Genomic DNA, 23,014 nt, shown 5'->3' with positions numbered 1-23,014 from the left:
ATGTAAACAAATGTGTGCACAATACAAAACCTTTTTGTGCATATGGAAAATGTAAGGGATCTTTTATTTCAGCTCATGAAACATGGGACCAACACTTTACATGTTGCGTTTATATTTTGGTTGAATATTGTTTACGCACTAGACAGGAAACAGCGCTGCCCTTCATATTGATCTGTCGAAAGCATTCGATACAGTTGATCATGCACTCCTGCTACGGATGCTATCGGAAATTGGTTTAGACCAAGCGGGCCTGCTCACAGTGCATGAACGGTTGTTCTCAGAGCACCATTGGAAATGAGACCCTGGTCTCAATGAGTTGCCCTGGTGTTAATAAAGGTTAATAAATTCAACCATGTCTTCTCACAAATGTATGGTTTATAAAATGTCATTTTTATTAATGTTACATAGATGTTCCATAGGCAATTACACATTTTCACAAGGGTTTGGGGACTACAATCAATGGTTAGCAAAAACACTAAAGTGGTCCGAATCTCTAAAGACAATCACTGGACAAACCAAACACCCTCTAACATGTGCACAAACCTGCAATGAAAAGTACGAAGCAAAAACAAATGGGATTTTGTGTATGCAATATTGATTCCCATTCCAGTGTACATTGAAAAATGGGCATGCATTACTTATTTTGTCATTTCACTATTTATTAGTATTTTTTGTCTTCATAAAAGTGCCACCTTTTTACTGTCAGACATGCTAAAAAAGTAACAAATGGTCACCTCAATGTTGAATAATATAATAACTAGGAAGGAGTGTTGTGACCTTCGAAAAGGGAGAGACCTTGTAACAAGATGACAGTCTGCATCCCAAATAGCATGTATATAGTGCACTACGTTTGTCCAGAGCCCTAGGGGCCATGTCAAAAGTAGTGCACTAATATAGGTAATAGGGACGCAACCACTGGCTGGACAACCTCAGCAGCTTCATACAATACAGGTGGCAGGAGTGTTCAAGTTACCATACAATTTGCATCCCAAATAGCACCCTATTTCCTTCATAGTGCACTACTTTTGACGAGGGCTCTGGTCAAAAGTAGTGCATAATAAAAGGGAATAGGTTGCCATTTGGGACAGAACCAACATGACAGGTTGGCTTACATGGTCCAGCAGGTGCTGGCAGATGCAGCTACCTTGCACCCTTTTTGGAAGACCAAACCGCGGAGGCACGCCAGAATAGCTGTAAAATTTGGGTCAGGTTGACATGTCTTTCCCTCCCCACCATATGCCCAGGCTGCTCCATGCTCGCCGTTTGCAAAATGGTCTTTCATAACGTACTAAATAGATCTTTCTGGACACACACATGTATTTATTTGAACAGTGAAGCAAAACATTTAATGTGGCTCTTCACTCCAGCAATTTGGACTTGAAATCAAATGTTTTGGATTGGAAATCAAATGTTTCATACTAGGCGACAGTACAAAATGTCACCTTTTAATTTGCATTTTTTATTCAACATTTATTTAACTAGGCAAATCAGTTAAGAACAAATTCTTATTTACAGTGACGGCCTACCCCGGGCCAAACCCTAATGACACTGGGCCAATTGTGCTTCGCCCTATGGGACTCCCAATCGGCTGGTTGTGATACAGCCTGGAATCAAACCAGTGTCTGTAGTGACACCTCTAGCACTGAGATGCAGTGCCTTAGACCGCTGCGCCACTCGGGCGGTCTATGAGGGTATTGTCACTGTTTAGAAATGAAAGCACATTATGTATCTAGTCCCCCCCATTGTAAGGTGTCATAAGTATTTAGACAAATTCACTTAGTGTATTAAATGTAGTCAAAAGTTTAGCCCATATTCCCAGCACGCAAGGACAACACCAAGTTTGGGACTACAAATTGGTTGGATGCAATTGCAGTTGGTTTTGGTTGCTTCAGATTATGTTGTGCCCAATAGAAATGGTAAATAATGTATTGCGTAATTTTGTAGTCACTTTTTATTGGAAGTAAGAATAGAATGTGTCTGAACACGTCTACAATAATGTGGATGATACCACGATTACGGATAATCATGAATAATGATGAGTGAGAAAGTTACAGATGCATAAATATCATACCCAAAAGAAAATCCTAACCTCCACTGTTATTGGTAATGGTGAAAGGTTAGAATGTTTTGGGGGTATGATCTTTGACCCTCTAACTTTCATCATTATTAACAATTCATTCATGATTATCCGTAATCATGGTAGCGTCAACATTAACGTAGAAGTGTTCAGAAACATATTCTATTCTTATTTACAATAAAAGTGAACACAAAACGACAACACATTATTTACCATTAATTTCTATTGGGCACAAAATTACCAGAAACAACCAAAACGAATTGCCAAAAAAAAGGAAAGTCTGTACTGTTGTCTCATAAAACCTTTGATCTCAAATCCAAAATGCTAGAGTACAGAGACAAATTTAAAAAAATTGCATCACTGTCCAAATATATATGGGAGTGTACATACACATACATCCTATATTGTCATGTTGAACAGACAGTTAATGTTAAAGTGAAGCGAATACTTTTCCACAGCAGAAACTGCACGTCAGGAAGGCCGGGACAAACACAAACTCAGGAATGGCAATATTATTTACTTTAAATTAATTTAGTTTTTATTCATACCGAAAAGTCGTGGTGAAAACGAAAATGATTTAAAATTTGCCATACACTGACAGCTCCTTGGTAACGACAGGCGCTCATTACTAGAATCATTTCAAGTGGAACAATGAGGAATGAAGTGTAAAATATTTTTTGGGGGTCTTTCTCTTTTTTCTTGGCGAGGAAGGACAGGGAGCATCTCAGTTCTCTCCTTCCTCTCCAGTCTCTGGCTCATCTGCTGCATTATCAGACGTCCATAGCTGAAACACACAAGACAAAAAAAACATTAACAATGCACTGACCAGAAGCATTTCAGAAGTCACTATCTAAAAATGGACACACTCACTGTATTGTAAGTCACTTTGGATAAAAGTAAAGCTAAAATGGTATATTATACATGTGCTCCACTTAGGTCAAATCATTTCAAACCCCTATTATCCTAGCTAATCATTCACAAATGGCACTGCCTCCTGCTTGAGATTAAAACACTAAACTAAGACGCGCACACACTAGAGGGGGTTGCAGTCAGTGCCTGTGTGGGTGAATCGCTCGGTGGAGGGTGGGCAGATGTGCTGCAGGAGTGTCCAATCCCGTGGCGCCGTGGAGGGAGGCAGGAGGGTACTTACTGTGAGGTTGTCCCTAAGCAGCTGCATGATGAGGGTGCTGTCTTTGTACGAGTCTTCGCTCAGCGTGTCGAGCTCAGCGATGGCATCATCAAAGGCCTACGAGCACACGCACAAATAATCAAACGGTTGATATATGCATATGAACAAGGAGATGAAAGGTGGAGAGAGAGAGAGGGCATATAATACAGCTCTGTCCCTGTATAGTGCGCACCCACATAATGGCACCCTATTCCCTATATGGTGCACTTCTTTTGACCAGAGCCATATGGGTTCCGGTCAAAAGAAAGCACCGTATAGGGAATAGGGTGCAGAGTGAGACGCCGCCAGTGTGGGCTTCTGTGTTGTGTCATTATCCCGACCTGTTTGGCCAGTGAGCAGGCCTTCTCTGGGGAGTTGAGGATCTCGTAGAAGAAGACAGAGAAGTTGAGGGCCAGGCCCAGGCGGATGGGGTGGGTGGGCTGCATCTCCTTCTTGCTGATGTCAAACGCCTCCTGGTACGAGTCTTGAGAGTTGGATATCGTCTCTGCGGGAGAGGGGGGGTAAGAAGGAATAATTAAAGATAGAGAATGTTTTTTAGAGTCGGAGCTCTATGTCCCAAATGGCACCTTATTCCTTATATAGCGCACTACATTTCAGGCCCATAGGCTCAAAAGTAGTACACTTCATAGGGATAAAGGCGCTATTTGGGAAAAAAACGATTGTCTCGGTTTCATTTCACAACCTTTGTAAAAATGTGACTTTGGTCAGGAAGTCATGTGTCTCCAGGCATCCATCACTGCTCCAGATGGAGTCACTTTCCTTTCCCTGCTCTGGCCTGGCCAATGTTCTGACCATTGTCAGCCTATCTGAAAGTGTTTCTGAGAGCTATGCCTATATGAGATAATGGACTTATAAATATCCTTTGTTGAGCACCAAAGCTACAAATAGTGCCGTGGCATTAAGAATAACAAAGTACCGGGGGGCTCTAAGGCACTGCATTGCATGCAGTAGTGCTAGAGGCGTTACTATGGTCCCGGGTTCATATCCCGAGCTGTGCCACAACCAGCCGGGGTTGGGAGTCCCATAGGACGGCGCACAATTGGCCCCGAGTCGTCCGGGTCAGGGTCGGGTTTGGCCAGTGGGGTTTTACTTGGCTCGTCGCGCTCTAGCGACTCCTTGTGGGGGGCCGGGTGCCTGCGGGCTGACCTCGGATGCCAGTTGAAAAGTGTTTCCGCCGACACATTGGTGCAGCTGGCTTCCGGGTTAAGCTGGCGGGTGTTAAGAGCGGTTAGCCAGGTCATGTTTCGGAGGACGCATGATTCAACCTTCGCCCCTCCCGAGCCCGTTGGGGAGTTGCAGCGATGAGACGAGATCGGCAAAAATTTTAAATCGAAAAATATATGTATAAAAAGAATAACAAAGTACCAAATAATCCCCTGATATGATCCATGTGGACCTAATTGCAGAGTGCCTGAAGTGGCTGCCAAAATAAGCCAGCGAGTGTTATGCTACTAACTGATTAGACCTAGGCCTACATTTCAACTGTTCATTTGTAGCTGGTGCCAGACAGAGACACATCCTCCCTTCCCCGTTTCAACCCCGTCCATCTTCAATTGGGGCAGGAGGGAGGGACGAGACCCCCAGGAAGGGAACATTCATACACCCATCTCCACGTTCAGAGCCCAAACTAACTCAGCCTGCAATAAATCAACAAACTTGAATCCCCTGAAGCTAGAGGTCTGGATGGCGCTCAAACACACAGAATGTATTTACATATTTTTTTCTTCCAGAGGGTGATGCATGCTTGAGTAAACGCTTGTTAAATACCTTCGAGCTCTATAATGATTTGAGGGGAAACAGGAAAACAAAACCAGATGCCTTATCTGACAACAAAACAATATCAACAAACAAAAAGATAACTGATGAGCATTCCAAATGGCACCCGGTTCATTTCCCTTCTAGTACACCATGGTTGACCAGGGTCCAGGGCTTTGGTCAAAATTAGTGCACTAAATAGAGAATAGGGTTCCAATTGGGACGCAGAGCTGCTGTCCTCCCTGGTACACTGTCTGCTCTACAACATAACCATCATTTCATGGCCAGACTATAACCTCATAAGCCCCTGTAATCCTTTCTACTACAATGCAGTTTATGATTGAGTCTTTTATCCACTGTAAACTCCTGGCTCCAGATAAAAGGAGGGACAGGGAGACCAGTGGGAGCTAGGGCTGGGAATTGACACGGACCTCACAATAAGATATTATCACGATACTTAGGTGTCAATAAGACATGCATTGCGATTCTCACGTTTCTATATGTATTGCGAATTGATACTACGATTTGATGTTCCAAACATATTGCTCACTACATGTCCGCTACAGAGGGACAAGAGAAAACGAGTTTTGATCAGTCAGGGAAATAAGTGCTGAAAACATGTTGCTCACTATTTAAAAAGAAGATGGAGAACAAGCTATAGGCTGTTGGGCTCCCAAGTGGCGCAGCGGTCTAAGGCACTGCATCTCAGTGCTAGAGGCGTCAGACCCTGGTTCGATTCCAGGCTGTATCACAACTGGCCATGATTGGGCGTCCCATAGGGCGACGCACAATTGGCCCAGCGTCGCCTGGGTTAGGGTTTGGCCGGGGTACGCCTTCATTGTAAATAAGACTTTGTTCTTAACTGGCTTGCCTAGTTAAATAAAAAAAAATACCAGAGTTTTGGTGCAGGTACTGCAAACTAGCGCTAGCTAACACTACTACCTACACTAGCCAAAAATAAATAAATAAAACAATTTCACAAATTGAAACTTGGAGTCAAATATATTGCGATATGAAATAATATTGCGATATGTAACTATCAACCCCCCCCCCCCCCCCCGTCCTGAGAGAATGAATCTGAGTCCCAAATGTCAGCCTATTCCCTATATAATGCACTACTTTTGACCAGGGCCCTTAGAGAATAGGGTGCCATTTAGGACATGGTCCATGTTCAAAAGTAGTAACCAATATGGGGAATAGGGTGCCATTTGGTACATAGACGACGACTGATCAGTCCAGAGGACCAGTACTTACCCTTCTTGTCATCTGCGGAGGCCACCTCAGCCAGGTATCTGTAGTAGTCTCCCTTCATCTTCAAATAGAACACTTTGCTCTCCGCATTGGGAGCATTTTCAATCAAATATTTGCTCAGCAGCCCCTGAGGGAAAAAAACGACAGGAGGAGAGTTAATATTAATGTGAAGAACTATTTGAGACGCATGTCTGCGTCTGAAATAGCACCCCATTCCTTACATAGTACACTTGGGCCCTGGTAAAAATGTGTGCACTATATAGGGTGCCATTTGGGACACGTCCCAACTCATTTTGTACACAGACAGGATTCCAAGACAGGCCACAGTTCAATAATTAAAATTGGAGGGAGAAAATAAATTGGAAGAAATGCTTAGAAGTTGTAAGTTCAAAAAAAAAATAGTATCTTTTTCATTAATGTGACCTGCTTTGAAGAGGAGAAAGAATATACTGTGGCATCCAGAGGGGGAGAGCTTCTTCAGCAACAGAAAATATAATTTACAAAAAGGGAAAAAATAAATGTGATGGGCTCCTTCCTTTGGCCAGTGGTGCAGGATGACTCGGGTTAAACAAAACCTTGGACATGATCTTCTGGAGTTACATTCTCGCAAACACACCAAAACACTCTGCATGGTTATCGCGCATATAAAACATTGAATGAGTCCCAAACAGCACCCGATTCCCAGAATTGGTCAAAATTAGCGCACTATATATGGAGCAATTTGGGACAAACCCCTATCAATTATTGTAGCTGCACTTTGTTGACTTATCCGTTGCCTCAGATTGTGCGTTACTCCCACAAACAGGTTGTGGTGGCATTTACATGCACATAACACTGGTACGAAAGAATGAGCACTCCACAACCAGCTTCCTGTGTAAACCGAACAATCGTCCACTTCCTCTTAATAAGGGCACACTGCTTACAGCAGTAGTCAGAGTCCTACCTAGAGACCACGTGTGTTAGGTAGCCTGGTACGTTTGTGCTCGTCTACTCCACAAGTGTTATTGTCGAGTCAATCGTGTTTGGCATGGCAAATGAGTGACGGGTGGTTGGCATGACAGCACAAACTGGCTCTAGACTACACGTGTGGTAAGCAGTTATCCGCTCCCTGCATCTGCGGAGGTCAGTACTACAGCATGGTGAGGCCAATGTTCAGCCCCAAGGAGGGAGGCAGGGAGGAATTACAAATGACATCATTTTGTGTTTCGTCTGTGTAGCGGGCCGAACCCAGAAAACACAGTGAAAGATGCGGAGGAGGCATAGAGATAACCCAGTGAAAGACTCGAGTGAAGGTGATACCAACTACAGGCTGCAGTTAATGCTGGCTCTCTAATACCTGATTATCAGCTCGGCGTGGGTGTGACGACAATCTGACAGCCTGGGTGAGACGCCCGGTGACAGCACTGACGCACAGGCAACTACACTTGCCAGAGCACAGCACTGACGTACAGGCAGGGCTGTCACGGTGACCGTACTACAACCACACCGGCAGTCACGAGTCATGACCGCAGTCAAATTCCACGTGACTGTTGAGTCATGGAAACTAGGCTTCTCCAAAACGGCGCTCTACCTGGCTGGCATTAAATGAACTGGGGGAAAAGCGTCCTCCATTCGCTATTCAAGTGTATACAGATGTCTTTTATCCCCACTGCCCCTGTTCCGACAGGTGCACGATAAATCACAACTCATTTCACACATTATTTAGTATATGTAAAGACAAGATAATATTGAGAATAGTCTGATGAGTGAGAATATCATCACTTGATGACCAGAGTGTGCAGTCTAAGGCAAGAAATGGCACATTCATTTGTTTTGCAACTTTTTCCAATAATAGTCACATGCATTAAGTAGCCTAGCCCATAGGCCTATATGTTTTGTATAATAACTGAAGTGGCCAAATACACACACACACACACACACAAAAGTAATAAAATCGAGCACACAGCCATGCAATCTCCATTGTCGAACATTGGCGGTAGAATGGCCTTACCGAAGACCTCTGACTTTCAACGTGACACAGTCATAGGATGCCACCTTTCCAACAAGTCAGTTTGTCAAATTTCTGCCCTGCTAGAGCTGCCCCGGTCAACTGTAAGTGCTATTATTGTGAAGTGGAAACGTCTAGGATGAACAACGGCTCAGCCGTGAAGTGGTAGGCCACACAAGCTCACAGAATGTGACCGCCGAGTGCTGAAGCGCATAAAAAATAAAAAAAAAGAGGGGGAAAAATTTTAAAAATCAAATTGTCTCTCCTCAGTTGCAATACTCACTACGGAGTTCCAAACTGCCTCTGGAAGCAACGTCAGCACAATAACTTATTGTCAGGAGCTTAATGAAATGGGTTTCCATGGCCGAGCAGCCACAAACAAGCCTAAGATGACCATGCGAAATGCCAAGCGTTGGCTGGAGTGGTGTAAAGCTCGCCGCCATTGGACTCTGGAGCAGTGGAAACGCATCGCCTGGAGTGATGAATCACGCGTCACCATCTGTCAGCCCAACGGACGAATATCAAATATATTTCGATTTGTTTAACACTTTTTTGGTTACTACATGATTCCATTTGTATTATTTCATAGTTTTGACATATTCACTAGTATTCTACAATGTAGAAAACAGTACAAATAAAAAATAGCCCTGGAATGAGTAGGTGTATCCAAACTTCTGACTGGTACTGTATATTAGTAGGCAATATGTAAAGACCAGATTAAATTGAGAATATTCTGATGGGTGAGAATATTATCAAGTGCTTTTTAAAATTGTGAATGAGAGACTGATAAAGTGTGTGCAGCCTGCACAAGAAAGAGCAGAGCGCATGCCTTTCATGCAACTTTTTTTCAAATCATCATCAGTCACATGATGCAGGCCATTTTTGTATTTTTTCTAATACATTTGAAGGTTTGTATCACAACTACAGTTGCAAAATAACTCTAAATTAAGGAGAACCTGTTTCAAATGATCACTTAACCACTCAACACAGAATAGCCACACGTGCGCACTCCCTCAGAAATTGTTAGGGAAAAATATCCTTTCCATTTTATTCAGTTATCTTCAATTGTATTCTTTTTACTATATACAGTTGAAGTCGGAAGATTACATCCAACTTAGCCAAATACATTTAAACTCAGTTTTTCATAATTCTTGACATTTAATCCTAGTAGAAATTCCCTGTTTAGGTCAGTTAGGATCACCACTTTATTTTAAGAATGTGAAATGTCAGAAAAACAGTAGAGAGAATTATTTATTTCAGCTTTTATTTCTTTCATCACATTCCCAGTGGGTCAGAAGTTTACATACACTCAATTAGTATTTGGTAGCATTGCCTTTAAATTGTTTAACGTTTGTCAAACGTTTTGGGTAGCCTTCCACAAGCTTCCCACAATAAGTTGGGTGAATTTTGGCCGATTCCCCCTGACAGAGCTGGTGTAACAGTCAGCTTTCTAGGCCTCCTTGCTCGCACATGCTTTTTCAGTTCCGCCCACAAATGGGGCGGAACTTCTATAGGATTGAGGTCAGGGCTTTATGATGGCCAATACCTTTGGGTTGTCCTTAAGCCATTTTGCCACAACTTTGGAAGTATGCTTGGGGTCATTGTCCATTTGGAAAACCCATTTGTGACCAAGCTTTAACTTCCTGACTGATGTCTTGAGAAGTTGCTTCAATATATCCACATAATTTTCCTCGTGCTTCACGGTTGGAATGGTGTTCTTCGCCTTGCAAGCTTCCCCCTTTTTCCTCCAAACATAAAGATGGTCATTATGGCCAAACAGTTCTATTTTTGTTTAATCAGACCAGAGGACATTTCTCCAAAAAGTACAATCTTTAGTCTGGCTTTTTTATGGCGGTTTTGGAGCAGTGGCTTCTTCCTTGCTGAGTGGCCTTTCAGGTTATGTCAATATAGGACTCGTTTTACTGTGGATATAGATACTTTTGTACCCGTTTCCTCCAGCATCTTCACAAAGTCCTTTGCTGTTGTTCTGGGGTTTATTTGCACTTTTCGCACCAAAGTACGTTCATCTCTAGGAGACAGAACCCGTCTCCTTCCTGAGCGGTATGACGGCTGCGTGGTCCCATGGTGTTTATACTTGCGTACTATTGTTTGTACAGATGAATGTGGTACCTTCAGGCATTTGGAAATTGCTCCCAAGGATGAACCAGACTTGTGGAGGACTACCATATTTTTTTCCTGATTTCTTTTGATTTTCCCATGATGTCAAGCAAAGAGGCACTGAGTTTGAAGGTAGGCCTTGAAATACATCCACAGGTACACCTCCAATTGACTCAAATTATGTCAATTAGCCTATCAGAAGCTTCTAAAGCCATTACAACATTTTCTGGAATTTTACAAGCTGTTTGAAAGGCACAGTCAACTTAGTGTATGTAAACTTCTGACCCACTGGAATTGTGATACAATGAAGTGAAATAATCTGTCTGTAAATAATTGTTGGAAAAATTACTTGTGTCATGCACAAAGATATCCTAACCGACTTGCCAAAACTATAGTTTGTTAACAAGAAATTTGTGGAGTGGTTGAAAAATTAGTTTTAACGACTCCAACCTAAGTGTATGTCTAAGTGTATGTCTTAGATTGTAGTTTCCCCGCAGTACTGACGTACAGGCAACTACACCTGCCCCGCAGTACTGACGTACAGGCAACTACACCTGCCCCGCAGTACTGACGTACAGGCAACTACACCTGCCCCGCAGTACTGACGTACAGGCAACTACACCTGCCCCGCAGTACTGACGTACAGGCAACTACACCTGCCCCGCAGTACTAACATACAGGCAACTACACCTGCCCCGCAGTACTGACGTGCAGGTAAAGTGTTTTATTGTCACATAGACCAGACAGATTTTTCACCTCGTCAGCTCGTATATATTTGAACCAGCGACCTTTCAGTTACTGGCCCAATGCTTTAACCACTAGGCTACCTGCCACCCACCCTCACTACAACTACCCTACCAACTGTTCACAGTGAGTGTCCCATGACATCATACTACTGCTGTAGATATGCACAGACAAGAGGGGAGATACTTTGGGATTTTGGGAATGAGGCCCTTTGACAGAGTCAGATGAACTCGTGGATACCTTGCAGTTGGAAGGAAGCTGCTAACTAGCGGTAGCGCAATTGCTAGCGCTAGTTAGCCACGTCCTTCAAATGGCACACAGAGACATACAAATGGTATTCATGAGTTCATCTGACTCTGGGAAGTAGATAGAGGGCCTCATTTCCAAAATCCTGAAGTATCCGTTTAACTGTACAGCTTAAACTGCTGCTTGTTCTGTGAAGTCACTTGCTCACACATGCACACACTTAAGCCACGCAGCAAACCCAGGAAATGGGCTGAACCGGCCGCCATTTCCTCCGAGTGAAATCGTCACCACAAACATCCTTAGAGAAACACTCCTCCATCCTCAGCAGCCACAGCGCTGAACGTGTGTGTGTGCGCACGCGCGCAGCAAGTGTGTGTGTGTGTGTGTTAGTAGCAGGTCAGTGAAGCAGAAGTCCTTCTCCTCAAAGGCTCATGGCGTGATTCAGCACTATTATAGCAAACATTTTACAAGGCAAAATAAAAACCTCATAAATCGGGCCTGACAGTTATAGTGGAGAGCTCACTTCGACTCCTCAAGTGAGCATGCTGGGTTTTAATTTTATTTAACTAGGCAAGTCAGTTAAGATCAAATTCTTATTTACAATGACGGCCTACAACGGCCAAACCCTATGGACTCCCAATCACGGTCGGTTGTGATACCCTGGTTTGATTCCAGGCTGTGTCTGTAGTGACGCCTCTAGCACTGAGATGCAGTGCCTTAGACCGCTGCGCCACTTGTTCAAGACTTATTGAATTATACACCAATTCTATTCTCCAATTTCTCTGCTGCCATCCTCTCTATGGTGGTGTCCCAAATGACACCCCATTTCCTATATAGTGCACTACTTTTGACCGGGGCCCATAGGACTCAAAAATAGAGCACACCTTAGGGAATAGGGGGCCATTTGTGACATAGCCTATTTCTTCGAGTTTGATCTTATCCCTTGGAGGGAGGGTGGGAGTCAGGACAGAATAAATATTTTCTCTTCCTATCATCACCAGCAACCTTCACAGATAAAGAGGGGAGGAATTTGTACACCTCCCTACCGCCTCCAGACAAACATGTGCTCAGACATTCAGCACGCGTCCCAAATGGCACCCTATTCTCTATTATAGCACACAACTTTTGACCAGTGCCCTATGAGTGGTGCACTATCACAGGAATAGGGTGCCATTTGGGACACAACCATTCAAACAGAGCGCTGGGCACGGTCATGTCGTCAACACTCAGCCAACGTTGACTTTCACCCTATACCACAAGTGCTAGTCACTGACCTCCCTACGTACCTGGACAACCAAGCAGCAGGAGCATGTGAAATGAGGTGAACGTGGATGACAATGTTGACGCTGTAGTGCCATACTGTGACCACAGCGCTTGATTCTTTCCATAGTCTAGCTACATTTAAAAACGGTCATCTGACCACAGCAGATGGCATATCCCCGTTATTCATGGTGACGAGAGCAAATGAACAGTATTACTAGCACAGAAAAAAAACAAAAAGCTACCAGCCCCATTTTATTTGGACTTAACCCGTTATTTAACCCATTGAGCATAACACAGCACAAGAAGCAGCATATTACACAGTCAAACATTGGTCAAGTCAGTATCCTTACGGGTTTGTATGGGTTCATGAGCAGCTTACCGTAGGTTACACAAATCCAGCCTGGTCCCAGATCTGTCTGTGCTCTTGCCAACGCCATGCATGTGGGTAAAGAGATCATTGGGAACGCAGAACGTGGGGGATAGAAGGGCGCCGTCATTGGCCAACAAATCTACCAAAATGGATATTCGTCAAATCCGTCATGACCTCTAACAGGCCCACAAGGTGGTTAATAAAAACATGGGTGGCAATGTCATTGTTTTGGTCAAATTAAATTGACACCTTTACCAAACACGGAATGACAATGAGTTGACGTGACAGCACAGCACAGACAGGCAATACAAAATCCCCTACTGTACCCAAAGTGTGATAACTTGACCAGACACAAACATCACTGTCCCTGCGTGTACCCACTACCTAGAATATCTAATAACATACATACTTATTATGTAATAGGAGGCTGGAGCCATGAAGGCACTAGCCCAGAGGGGTCCTGTGTAGAGCAGGGCACTAACAGATGGCCAGTGCAGAATTAGAGCACACAGATGCTGCTCAGCCAGTGTGCGAACTAGCTCAGCTTTGAGCCTGCCACACCAAAGCACTAGGCTACATCCTCAATGAACATCCGTGTCTGTCAGGGTTACACCTTCCTATACACACAGGACAGGAAGTGACACGGCAGGATGATGCGGTGTTCTTATATAAACAGAATATCTTTGGTTCTTTATTTGACAGCAAATAACAACACCTATAGAAGAGTGACATAAGATGAAAGGGTGGAGACTGGGATTGAACCCTGGTCTCCAGTGGGGAGGCGTGTACATGTGGCTTGTGCCGAGAGTATTGCCCACTTGACCATGGCTCTGCACGCCATATAGAGTATACCAAACATGAAGACATGAACATGAAGATTTCTTTAACCCGTCTCGTCGCCTTCATCTACACTGATAAGAGATCATAGCTTTCTCCTGGATTCACCTGGTCAGTCTACGTCATAGAAAGAGCAGGTATTCTAATGTTTTGTACACTCAGTGTATGTCGGTTAAGTTAAGGGCCTGTGTGGATGAGAGCTTGGCTTGCTTCGTTGAACAGCCTGACACTCCCATCACAGCTCAGATCAAAAGGGTGTAAAGACTAGAGCAGCGTTTCCCCAACTCGTTTAACAGCACACATTTTTATTGTAGCCCCAGACAAACTCACCTAATTCAACTCTGAGGGTTTAATAAGTAAGTGACAAGTTGAATCAGCTGTGCTTGTCCAGGGCTACAACAAAAATGTGTGCTGTTGAGGGAACTGGAGGACTGGAGTTAGGAAACACTGGAATAGATGATGGACCCGTCTGGATTACTGGTAATCTGCTTTAATCCACCAGGGTGCTAGATCTAAACCTGATCCACAAGAAATGTAATACAATACTGAGCTTTCCTCCATCACTAAACACCTAGAATTAAGTGTGTACTGCACAATTGAGTATGGAGGACAACTGTATAGACCAACATACAGTACCAATCAAACACACCTACTCAATCAAGGGTTTTTCTTTATTTTTACTATTTTCTACATTGTAGAATAATAGTGAAGACATCAAAACAATGAAATAAGACATATGGAATCATTTAGTAACCAAAAATATGTTAAACAAATCAAAATATATTTGAGATTTGAGATTCTTCAAAGTAGCCACCCTTTGCCTTGACAGCTTTGCACACTCTTGGCATTCTCTCAACCAGCTTCACGAGGAATGCTTTTCCAACAGTCTTGAAGGAGTTCCCACATATGCTGAGCGCTTGTTGGCTGCTTTTCCTGCACTCTGCGGTCCAACTCATTAAAAAGGAAAGAAATTCCACAAATTAACAAGGCACACCTGTTAATTGAAATGCATTCCAGGTGAATACCTCATGAAGCTGGTTGAGAGAATGCCAAGAGTGTCTACATTAAAGAATCTCAAATATATTTTGATATGTTTAACACTTTTTTGGTTACTACATGATTCCATATGTGTTATTTCATAGTTTTGATGTCCTCACTATTATTCTCAAATGTAGAAAATAGTAAAAATAAAGAAAAAACCCTGGAATGAGTAGGAGTGTCTAAACTGTTGACTGGTACTGTATGCTCAGGGCTAGTGTGTCTCCCTTGCTATATGTCAAAGGTCTCAGACACAGCCTGTTGAACGAAGACACCGCACAAGTTCCCTTTTTGACAGGAAACCAACGAGTGTTAATGCCCACCCCCAACTGTCACTACAGAGACAGAGCGCCAGACAGACTGCAATAAATGTGGCTTAAGTGGTGAGGTAGTCCATTTCCACATTATAGAACTCTTCCTCTGGGAGTGTTGAGGTTGTGCATTAGGTTGTTCCATAGTAGACTAGCCAAGCTTTTAGAACCAATCCGCCCCCTTTCCTATGGGGCCCTGGATCTGCGTACCAAATGGTACCCTATTCTCTACATGGGGCTCTGTACAGAGGTAGTGCACTATCAGCCCTGGTCAAAAGAAGTGCCCTATATAGAGAATAGGGTGCCATTAGGGAAGCACACCACACTATTCGGAGGGATAAACTGAAAAATACAGCTAGGCTTCGCACAAACATCTCTGCCCTATTTAAAGCATGAGGGTGATGCATATATACAGAGGGTTATTGAGCTGGTTGACTAGTTAACCAGTACTATATATGGATGAAACGGTTACCGGTTTCACGATAAACCACAGTAAAATTCCGCCTTTTCAATTATCATTAAAACCGATTACCACGGTTTGAAAAACTCACGGTAAATACTGTCCAGCATCAACCAAAGTTCAAATCAAATCAATTTTATTTGCCACATACACATGGTTAGTTAGCAACAGTCTGACGTAGGCGCAGCATGCTACGTGGGTTTTGTTTCGTGTGAAACATGGCGGAAGGCAGTGACAGCGCTCGGGAGATTTTTCTGCCTTCTAAGAGGACCAAATCTGAAGTGTGGTCGTATTTTGGGTTTTACAAGAGTGCTTAGTGAAACTTAAAATCGAAGATGGTCACCCTGTCTGCAGAACATGCCCCCCCAAAAAATTGCTGCGAAAGGGGGCAACACTTCAAATCTCTTAAGTCATCTTCGTGATCACCACCCGCTACTTTATAGCGAATGCAAGGTAAGTTAACTTTTAGTAACGGTTTGTCTAACTTCCTAATAGCTTGTCAATAATGTTAACTGAAGCTTTCAGTGTTACCTACGCCTGTAAAAACACTACACGATGTTCTGCCGCTGTATGCGTCGTGTGTCTGCAGACTCGATTCGCCCATTGAACACAATAACACGTGATGTAGTTTAGTCACCCAACCAACATATTTTGTACATTTAAAACCAGGCAGGTGTCGACTTGGTTGTAAAAGTGTTCCAACAGGAGGAACACTATAGACTCCTATACAATCCTATGCCAATTGTTGGGCTCATTGCAATTACTATCACTGTCTTTTTTTTCTTTCTTTTTTTACCCCCTTTTCGTGGTATCCAAATGCTAGTAATTACTATCTTGTCTCATCGCTACAACTCCCGTACGGGCTCGGGAGAGACGAAGGTCGAAAGCCATGCGTCCTCCGAAACACAACCCAACCAAGCCGCACTGCTTCTTAACACGGAAACACCGTGCACCCGGCTCCCTTGGTTAGCCCGCACTGCGCCCGGCCCGCCACAGGAGTTGCTGGTGCACGATGAGACACGGATATCCCTACCGGCCAAACCCTCCCTAACCCGGACGACGCTAGGCCAATTATGCGTCGCCCCACGGACCTCCCGGTCGCGGCCGGCTGCGACAGAGCCTGGGCGCGAACCCAGAGTCTCTGGTGGCGCAGCTAGCGCTGCGATGCAGTGCCCTAGACCACTGCGCCACCCGGGAGGCCCATCACTGTCTTCTTAAGACTCATTTGAATTTATGTAAATTGTGCATGGGGTCATTGCAAATACGCAAATGCTACACAGAAGATAGACTGTGTGTGTGTGTGTAATAATAAACATAATGTAACACCAATAATAATAATAGTACTACATTTGCCATTCCCTTGTTTACAGAGTGGGCGTGCAGTAGGCAAACCCAGTGATGCTACTGGTCCCTCATCTACAGTTGTGACACAGACACTCCAGCAAGTATTTAAAAGGCAGGCTGCTTATGCACCCACATCAAAACATGCTCGAGACCTCACTGCAGACCTTTCATATTACATTGCAGAGGCGATGATGCCATTTCAAATTGTTGAGAGGCCTGGCTTTCTGAGGCTGATGAAGGTTGCCGTGCCTCACTACAAATGTTATTTGTTGTTTGTTTTGATTTGATTATTTGATTTGCTTACTTAAGGTTGTGTTCATTAAAACCTGCACTAGGGAAACTTACCTCTCATGGCCACACGGTGCCATCTTTAGATGTTAATGTTATTATTTTAATGTTTAAAACTTGGTGAAATTATTTCAGTGTGTCTCTCAGTACTTTTTGAACATTTCCAGTACATTTTAACAATACCGCAATAATACTGATAACAGTGATCATTTTGGTCACTATAATCGTGATATGAAATGTTCATACTGTTTCATCTCTAATACCACACACACAGAAGCTGAATACAGTGAGCCAATGGGAAGGTCATGCACTACTAATGCGAATCTCAGTCTTGTTTTACGCTTCAGGTGACTGGGTCCTGGTCAGATAAAGCAGGGCTCCTGCTCTTTTCTATCCATATCTACCCGTCGGAAGGGGGGGGGGGGGGGGGGGGGGAGGGCAGCTATGATTACACGAGTCAAATCATAAAGAGTAGATCCTGCTGCAGTGGATAAACTGGCCACTCCAGGAACAGGCAGAATTAGAAGTAAATTAGCCCATAGTATCGGCACACCGTGGTGTTAAACCGTGTCTTTTAAAGTGGATGAACAATTAGGGGGCTGTGGCACCGGCATGTAATCTAAGAGAGATTACGGGTACTGTCTGTCACCATGGCCACACCCACTTAAACCCTGCAGGCAGGAGTAACAATAAACTCTCCCATAGTGACGGTAGATAAGACATCAATGTAAACAGGCCAGGCAACTCCCAGCCAACACTAGGACTCTGTCTCAAATAGCACCCTGTTGACTACTTTTTACCAAAGCCCCTATATGGGCTTGAATAGTGTGCCATTCGAGATGCAGCCACAGCCATTCTGTATAACAAAGAACTGAGGGACACCGAAGGCCACAGGATCCACCACCATCTCATTGGGTCGGGGCACATGATCAGCCCAATGACAGCTCATGCTACAGTTGATCCCCGAAATAGTGTCACCGAGTCATTCAATACAACATGGAGATCAAGGTGTGTGCTTAAAATTAGCTCAGTTGAACAGGAAATGTATAGAACATGTAAAAGCCTTCCTGTACAAAATAAAAAATAAAAAAAAAGGGCCTTTGAATGAACAAAAGGGTAGGTCGGCAGGGGGCACACATATTTTAAAACATAGCGACAGGATTATGGCAGTGCTGTCACTTGCTAATATTATCCCTCCACAACTGCTTAGTATTATTGTAACGTGTCATCGTGTCTAGATGCTCCAACATCCCCACTGGAGGCCCAGTTCACATACAGCTGTTTAGCCTCATTTGATCTGGCATATCAAACTCAAGCAGCCAAGGAAACTAAACATCAGTCCAAGTAGACCCCATTATTATGTGGACATTTGCCATGCCCTTTGACTCAGAATGTATGACTGTTCTGTTGACAACCCGTATAAAACTATTCAGTGAAATGTAAAAAGAGGAAGGAAAGAGGTCCTGCCTGCCTTTACCCGCCCTGCAAACCATACAGTGCATTCGGGAAAGTATTCACACCCCTTCACTTTTTCCACCGTGTGTTACGTTAGCCTTATTCCAAAATGGAATCTTCAATCTACACACAATACCTGAAAATGACAAAGTGAAAACGGGTTTTTAGAAGACAGGATTGTGTCGAGGCACAACATCTGGGGAAGGTTACACAAAAAGCTCCCAAAGAACACAGTGGCCTCCATCATTCTTAAATGGGAGAAGTTTGGAACCACTAAGACTCTTCCTAGAGCTGGCTGCCCGGTCAAACTGACAGCTATCTCTGCAGCATTCCACCAATCAGGCCTTTATGGTAGAGTGGCCAGACTGAAGCCACTCCTCAGCAGGCACATGACAGCCCGCTTGGAGTTTGCCTAAAAGCACCCAATGGACTCTCAGACCATGAGAAACTATTTTCTCTGGTCTGATGAAACCAAGATTGGTCACATCTGGAGGAAACCATGCACCGCAGCAGGGACTGGGAGACTAGTCAGGATCGAGGGAAAGATGAACGGAGCAAAGTAGAGATATCCTTGATGAAAACCTGCTCCAGAGCGCTCAGGACCTCAGACTGGAAGTAGAACCTTCGCCCCAACAGGACAACGAACCTAAGCACACAGCAAAGACAACGCAGGAGTGGCTTCAGGACAAGTCCCTGAATGTCCTTGAGTGGCCCAGCGAGAGCCCGAACTTGAAACCAATCGAACATCTCTGCAGAGACCTGAAAATAGCTGTGCAGTGACGCTCCACATCCAACCTTACAGAGCTCGAGGGGATCTGCAGAGACGAATGGGAGAAACGCCCCAAATACAGGTGCCAACCTTGTAGCGTCATACCCAAGAAGACTCAAGGCTGTAATCGCTGCCAAAGGTGCTTCAACAAAGTACAGAGTAAAGGGTCTGAATAATTGTAAAAAAAATAACTAAAAAGCTGTTTTTACTTTGTCATTATGGGGTATTGTGTGTAGATTTATAAGGGGGAAAAAAACAATTGAATCCATTTTAGAATAAGGCTGTAAAGTAACAACGTGGAAAGGGTCAAGGGGCCTGAATACTTTCCGAATGCACTGTATTGATTGTGAGCAGCAGTGGAAAGGGGAGGTCATTCCACTGCACCACTGTGGCTCAGATAATCAATTGGTGCAGCCGTTCTGCATAGTTTCAGACAAACATCACACCAATAGAAACACTGCAATGTTAAAGTCCATGAATGAGGGCCAGCATTGCATTAGTGGAAACCAACACTGTTCTCAGGGCAGGTTTTAGCTAGATACTGTATATGTTTGAGTCGTGTCTGAGACCATTTTTGCATTTTAACCTGCCACATTCATTTGCCTAACCTGCCACGTTAATTATTCTAACCTGCTACGAAAAGTAACTTCTGCTAGTCAAAACCGGCAGACCCAGCCGGAGAACAGTCTTGGTTTCCACTAACGCAATAAAGCAAATAAGGAATTTATAGAACTGCTCTATTTTGCACTACTAGAAAAGAGATTGTCATAAAGAGGGAGGATACAGTCAGTCAACCAAATCATCTCATCTCCAAAGGGGAAAAAAATGGATGACAGCTTCTTTCTCTGTCCTCAGCCTCACAGAAACAGTGAGAATTTGTTGGTGATTCTATCAAGAAGCTTTTTTATACCACGATTGACCCCATTTATTGACCCCCACAAATGGTTTATTGCGGTCGTCACATACAGCCTGTCCTCAATTTCCAGCAAAGAACGTGAACAGGGTAAATCAAATCTGGTTCTCGCAAAGCCATGCATGCCCACTCATTCTGGCTGACAGAAAAACATTAACTCACCAATACATCGTTGCAGATGTCTCGCAACTCGGTCTCCACCTTATTCCGGTATTCCTTCACCATCTGAAGCTTCTTGTCGCTGCCCTCTGTCTTCTGCTCGATGGCGGAGATGACCCGCCATGCGGACCTCCGGGCCCCGACAACGTTCTTGTAGGCAACCGATAGAAGATTTCTCTCCTCACACGACAGCTCTGCCCCCTTCTCAGTTACCTCCTTCATGGACGAAGCCATGTCGTCGTAACGCTCAGCCTGCTCCGCCAGCTTGGCTTTCTGAATCAGCTCCGTTTTATCCATATTTCTGTGTTATTTGATGTTCAAACTGTCGCTCGCAGATGCAAATAGAGTCCCAAGAGAGCGGAATGAATGGGACAAAGATGTGGGGATAGATCGTGTAGATAGATCGTGTAGAACGATAGATATTTATAATCGTTGGATAGGTGAATGGAGGTACAGGTATGTTATCCAGACAGGGACACCTGGGGAGGACAATTAGATGATTGTTTAGGATGGCCAATGCTTGCACACAACTTGTAGTGATGAAGTTGGTTGGTTAGTTCATCTTTTACAAAAACAAATACATTAAATAGTTGACTTGTTAATATAACATTAGCTAGCTGGGAAACAGTCCTGGCTTGACACATAAATTACTCCGACTACTGCACACAACTTTCACTCTCAGCGTCAAGTCAAACCACTGTCAACTCAGTCATGGTCGTGAGCGACTCAGTTCGGTTAAATGACACTAGCCAGACAATATTGTGTAACCTTCCCGCTTCCCCAATACTAGAGTAACGTTAATACTTTTTAAAACGTATGATGCCAATTTATTAGTTAACGTTAGCCAACCATCTGCAGCGGAGGCTAGCCAGGCAGATGTAGTCTGCTAACTAACGTTAGCTGGCTAAAGTAACATAACTACTCTTCTAACTAGCTAATGACGTTAGACAGTTATAGTGTACTAGTAAAATTGTTGGACGGATATGTTGTAATTCACTTGACTTGTTCAAGAGTTTACTATATCCTAATGTTACAACTTATGCCATCTCGTTTACAAGCAAGTGTGGTGGTTTGCCCAATATCCAAATTTGATTGCCTAACAAACGAACGTTAGCTAGATGGCTGTCTGGCTGCAGTAAATAGCACGATACCGAATCATTTTTCTGAAGCAGTGGCAACCACACACCGTAAACTAACTAGCCATAGATAGACAGCTTACATTTCCTTACAAGATTGGAACAATCGAACTTGATCTTAAATATAGTAACCAAGCTACACATTAATTTCCAAGATATAAAGAAGAAGCAATATTTCCCAACCTTTAGTTCGCTAGGTTGTTCCGATCAGCCACTCCAAGTAGATACACTATGAGCTTCGGGCAGGCGAAAAAAATCTACGCCTTCAACCAAACACGGCCAAAGGGCGTGTCCAACTAAACAATAGCCCTATGAGAACCCGTCTTTGAATCGGAAATACCCGTCACAGTTCAAAACAAGAACTAATAGGACGATAGCGCGGGGAAAGAAGAAGGGATTTTGAGGCAACGGGGTTTCCTCCAATGTGCAAATTTGTTTTGCATGGCCAGGTAAGCGGAGTTGGTATGTTTTCTACAATTCCATCGGATCTTTAGGAAACTCTCCACTTATCCGGGGCACCGGGCCATGCAAAACGAACTCAACCAATTAAAGCAAGAGAGGAGACGTCATCATTACCATGGAAATCCAACGCCCTCCCGTCACACCAATAGAGATCGCCAGTTTGTACACCTAAAACCCGGAAATAAGTTACCTCTGGTTCGTTCAGCCATCATTTATAGGGAAAGAATAGGGTTTTGGAATAAACGCCGAAAATAACGTCTACGGTTAACACAGGTTTAGGAGATCATATACGTTTTCTTCTATGAGATAATAATCAGTTAACGTGACCTTTATGAATTATGAAGCCTTTATGTGATTTATGTGTTTTTTTATGATTATATACATTCTTCAAAATTAACAAAAATTACGTTAGCGGATGAAGATTATCTCATAGAACAAGACGTATAACATCTCCTAAGCCTGTGTTATTTTTGTAGTTTAAAAACTGCATTCATTTTCCTCATAGGCTTTGTCCAACTAACTGTGGTGGAGTTGGTGCCTACAAAAACATGCCATTACTATTTCTCTCTATATACCTCAGTGCATTCCTCCAGAGATACTTTTGAGGAGATGGGAAACTCCTTTGGAATAGTATTAACGGCCATTGTGTACGTTGCCCATGCATCGTGGTCTGCCATGAATGGTCTGCCTACCCATGTGAGAGACGCAGACTCGGTCTCAACTTTTAAGTCTTTACTGAAGACTCATCTCTTCAGTGGGTCATATGATTGAGTGTAGTCTGGCCCAGGAGTGTGAAGGTGAACGGAAAGGCTCTGGAGCCCTTGCTGTCTCTGCCTGGCCGG

At 43.7% G+C, this 23,014-nt stretch overlaps 1 protein-coding gene across 1 annotated transcript; it reads right to left on the bottom strand.

The window, feature by feature from the left end:
• Nucleotides 1-369: 369 nt before the first annotated feature.
• Nucleotides 370-22,085, bottom strand: ywhaqa (tyrosine 3-monooxygenase/tryptophan 5-monooxygenase activation protein, theta polypeptide a). Its single transcript, XM_071413865.1, has 6 exons — nt 21,894-22,085; nt 20,578-21,053; nt 6,276-6,399; nt 3,587-3,750; nt 3,228-3,323; nt 370-2,861 (listed from the first exon to the last, which is right to left on the bottom strand). The coding sequence occupies exons 2-6, from the start codon at nt 20,869-20,871 to the stop codon at nt 2,802-2,804; spliced, it is 738 nt and encodes a 245-aa protein (XP_071269966.1). The 5' UTR covers nt 20,872-21,053; nt 21,894-22,085; the 3' UTR covers nt 370-2,801.
• Between the last annotated feature and the right edge of the window lie 929 nt (nt 22,086-23,014).

This window comes from Salvelinus alpinus, chromosome 8 (genome assembly GCF_045679555.1).
Source record: "Salvelinus alpinus chromosome 8, SLU_Salpinus.1, whole genome shotgun sequence".
Lineage (NCBI taxonomy): Eukaryota > Metazoa > Chordata > Actinopteri > Salmoniformes > Salmonidae > Salvelinus > Salvelinus alpinus.
The sequence above is the reverse complement of the archived record's forward strand: the minus strand, read 5'-3'. Positions and strand labels throughout refer to the sequence as shown.